Source organism: Trachymyrmex cornetzi, unplaced genomic scaffold (assembly GCF_001594075.2).
Source record: "Trachymyrmex cornetzi isolate Tcor2-1 unplaced genomic scaffold, Tcor1.1 scaffold286, whole genome shotgun sequence".
NCBI lineage: Eukaryota > Metazoa > Arthropoda > Insecta > Hymenoptera > Formicidae > Trachymyrmex > Trachymyrmex cornetzi.
In genome coordinates this window covers 26,133-30,003 of record NW_017297545.1, presented here as the reverse complement: position 1 = coordinate 30,003, position 3,871 = coordinate 26,133, and the positions used below count along the sequence as shown (strand labels likewise).

Sequence of the window (3,871 nt, the reverse complement as noted above, 5' to 3'; positions counted from 1 at the left end):
CCTACATTTTATTGAATATTTTTATAGCTTATCTCGAGAGCTTTCCAAAACACTATAATAAAACATTTTTTCATTAAGTATTTTTTGAGTTATTAAGGTTTGAAGTTAACAATTTTTTGACACAAAATGTAAAATATCTTGTAAAATATTAAGTTAAACTAAAATATTTAGTTTTCAGTAATCATAACCTTAATATTTTTGTGCGGAATAATGAGACCAATTAATTGGTTTAAAGAAAATACATTAATCAAAAAATTTCGGATCCCCCTAATATTTTCAGTACGAATGCATTTTCAGTAAGAATTTCAAACCTTTATAACTAAAAAAATACTTAATGAAAAAATGTTTTATTATAGTGTTTTGGAAAGCTCTCGAGATAAGCTATAAAAATATGCAATAAAATGTAGGGGATTTCATTTAAAAAAATAAGGTTGACCTTGAAATGATCTTAAAGGACATGGTCAAGATCAAAGTCAGGGCCATCATCTTACTCCTCGCTTGAAACCATACAACTTTGCTATTGGACATTTTCTCCAAAATGCATTCTAACTGAAGATATTAGGGGGGTCCGATACTTTTCGACGACCCTGTATACATATAATGCATGTGCATGCAGAGATACGTATCCCGTAATTCTTTTATGCAATTAAATTATCCTTATTGTTACTCTCAATGAAGTTATTGTTATTGTTGCATTCTTAATTTTTTCAATATCTACATTTATGAAATGTATTGTAGTATAAAAGTTGAATATTTGAAAGTATATATAAATTTTGCTTTTTATGATTTCAGTTGATCCTGCATGCTGAGCACTGTACCGATTGTCTATCCGCAACACCTTTGCACCGTACTTTTTTATTATTTTTGCCAAATATATTGCATTCATATTAGAAATAAAAATATGGCTGCCTATATCAATCGTGCAATGATACAATCGTCCATGATTGGAGGGGACAGCCAACTTCGATCAGATGTTAGAAATGATAATTCTCCTCTACAGATCTTTGTTAAGGCAAAGAAAAGGATAAATGATATATTTGTGGATATAGAAAAATATGTGGAGGAAACCGTGGAGTTTATGACATGTAAGTAAACAAATAGAGCAAGTATCATAATGTATTTATTTATAAGGGGCATCCCAAAGATAAGTTTCTCTATCGTAGGGAAAAAATCCATTATGCAAATAATTTGTGCATTGTAAAAATTTTTCACTGTAGTATTTAAGTATTTTTTTCATTTAGAGTTACTTTTACTGCAATTATTGTTAGTTGAATAAATTTTAATCAACGAGGTGCTATTTAACTGAATTATATTTCGGTTTTTGACCACAAAAAACGAAAATATAGTAAATATTCATTGTTAACTAATTTCTATGTATAGAAACCATGCATGTGCAAATAGTTTGACGATGGCGATTAGAGTTTATTAACTCAGTCGCATGGAAATTAATGGTGAGATTCGAAACAATAGGCTGTGTACGTCAGATTTTTGTCATTTATCATACTCTTCAAATTTTGCACTGAGTTATTTTTACTTGTTTCCTGAACTTAAAAAATATTTTTATGGCAAAAATTTTGACCGCAATGATGATATCAAGGCTGAAATGAAATCATGGTTCTGATTTAAGAATGCACATTTTTTATATCACTGGCATAAAAAAACTGATGTCACGTTACGATAAGTGCTTAAATGTTAATATTGACTACATTGAAAAATAACTTAATTATCAAGTTAATAAAATAAAGGTTTTTATAATTATCATATTTTTCATTTTATTTTCCTACTATAGGGAAATTTATACTTTTGGGATGCTCCTTGTATTTGTTGAATTGTCAATTAATTTATCCAATATTATAATAGCATTACAAAATGATCGGAATATTGTAACTGTAGAAGAGGCAATAAAAGTTAAAGCTTACATAGATAAAATACGAGCAATAAAGGATGTTCTTAAAAGAGATCACATGAAAGTTGCTTTTTTTGGCAGGTGAGTAATTATATTAAATGATTTAAATGTATTTGTAGTTATTTATTTTATAAATACAAAATGTGATTTTTTATTCTTATTAAAATATTTATTATAAAATCAAGAAATTATGACAGCAGCTCAAATAATAAAATTAATATACAGGGTCATCGAAAAGTATCGGACCCCCCTAATATCTTCAGTTAGAATACATTTTGGAGAAAATGTCCAATAGCAAAATTGTATGGTTTCAAGCTAGGAGTAAGATAATGACCTTGACTTTGATCTTGACCATGTCCTTTAAGGTCATTTCAAGGTCAATCTTATTTTTTTTAATGGAACCCCCTACATTTTATTGCATATTTTTATAGCTTATCTCGAGAGCTTTCCAAAACACTATAATAAAACATTTTTTCATTAAATACTTTTTGAGTTATAAGGGTTTGAAGTTAACAATTTTTTGACACAAAATGTAAAATATCTTGTAAAATATTATTTAGTTTTCAGTAATCATAACCTTAATACCTTTGTGCGCGGAATAATGAGACCAATTAATTGGTTTAAAGAAAATACATTAATCAAAAAGTGTCGGATCCTCCTAATATTTTCAGTAAGAATGCATTTTGGAAAAATGTCCAATAGCAAAGTTGTACGGCTTCAAGCGGTTATACTTAATGAAAAAATGTTTTATTATAATGTTTTGGAAAGCTCTCGGGATAAGCTATAAAAATATGCAATAAAATGTAGGGGGTTTCATTTAAAAAAATAAGGTTGACCTTGAAATGACCTTAAAGGACATGGTCAAGATCAAAGTCAAGGTCATCATCTTACTCCTCGCTTGAAACCATACAACTTTGTTATTGGACATTTTCTCCAAAATGCATTCTAACTGAAGATATTAGGGGGGTCCGATACTTTTCGATGACCCAGTATATAAATAGTCAAGAGTTAAGAGCCATGAACTTCGTATATTTATACAGGGTGTCCCCTACCGGGAAAAAACTGGAAAACCTGGAATTCTCAGGGAATTTTTTTTTACCCTTGAAAATCCTAGAATTCTCATGGAATTTTATTGAAATTGTCAGGGAATTTTTTTGAATTCTATTTTTGAATTTAAATTCTATTTTGTTTAACAAAATCATTTCTTTCTAAACGCTTCAAACCATTTATGGTGAAACTTTGATCGCAGCCTAAAGGCTATGGCAGAGAATAAGACATAACAAGACGTAATCGTGACGTAGGTAAAACACAGGAAAATATAAGTGTTGTACTGCGACATCTACGTTTTTCTCTGTCATATTCTACGTCCACGACTACGTTTCGTTACGTCTCATTCTTTGCTATAGCCCTAATTCTATCATAGTGTAAAAATATGGCGCTGAATTACGTGATTTAACCAGCCAATCAAACGAAAAAATATTACATTTGGTTTTGATATTATAAAAGCAATAAGAAAAGTTGATATTAAGACTGCAGATGTGCTACACTTTCGATTGGATTGCAAGAAGTGTCTCCTAAAGTTTGTTTCCGTATTAATAACACGATCACCGTTAACGTATCCTCTGACAAAAGCTGTTACCTGTTTAAATCCAAGCCTCATAGCTTCAAATTTAGACTTAACCAAGAAACGTTTACATAGTTTGTGTACCATTCTTAACGAAAAAGATCAAATAACTAGATCAACAGCTGATGCCGTAATTCGGCAATTTCGAGATCTTATGCCGTGATCGTATATTATGGATATCATGAAATCTTATAACCGTTCTGAAAAACATTTAGATCATTTTTGGGGAGATGTGTCCCAAGATTTTAAGGATTTAATCCTTGTAGTAAGAATGGCTGCCTCTCTCATGGCAACGCAAACGTAGAACGAGGTTTTTCGATAAATGCTGAATGTCTTTTCGA

The 3,871-nt window shown here is 30.1% G+C and overlaps 1 protein-coding gene across 2 annotated transcripts in view; it reads left to right on the top strand.

The window, feature by feature from the left end:
* LOC108762264 (transmembrane GTPase Marf) overlaps positions 1 to 1,991 on the top strand; it is an 88,472-nt gene extending 86,481 nt beyond the window's left edge. For both annotated transcript variants that reach the window (XM_018509196.1, XM_018509197.1), the window contains exons 2-3: positions 793 to 1,085; positions 1,861 to 1,991. In XM_018509196.1, the coding sequence (XP_018364698.1) occupies positions 803 to 1,085; positions 1,861 to 1,991 (414 nt within the window). In that variant the 5' untranslated portion in view covers positions 793 to 802. The remainder of the gene's footprint in view (positions 1 to 792; positions 1,086 to 1,860) is intronic.
* The last annotated feature ends 1,880 nt before the right edge of the window (positions 1,992 to 3,871 follow it).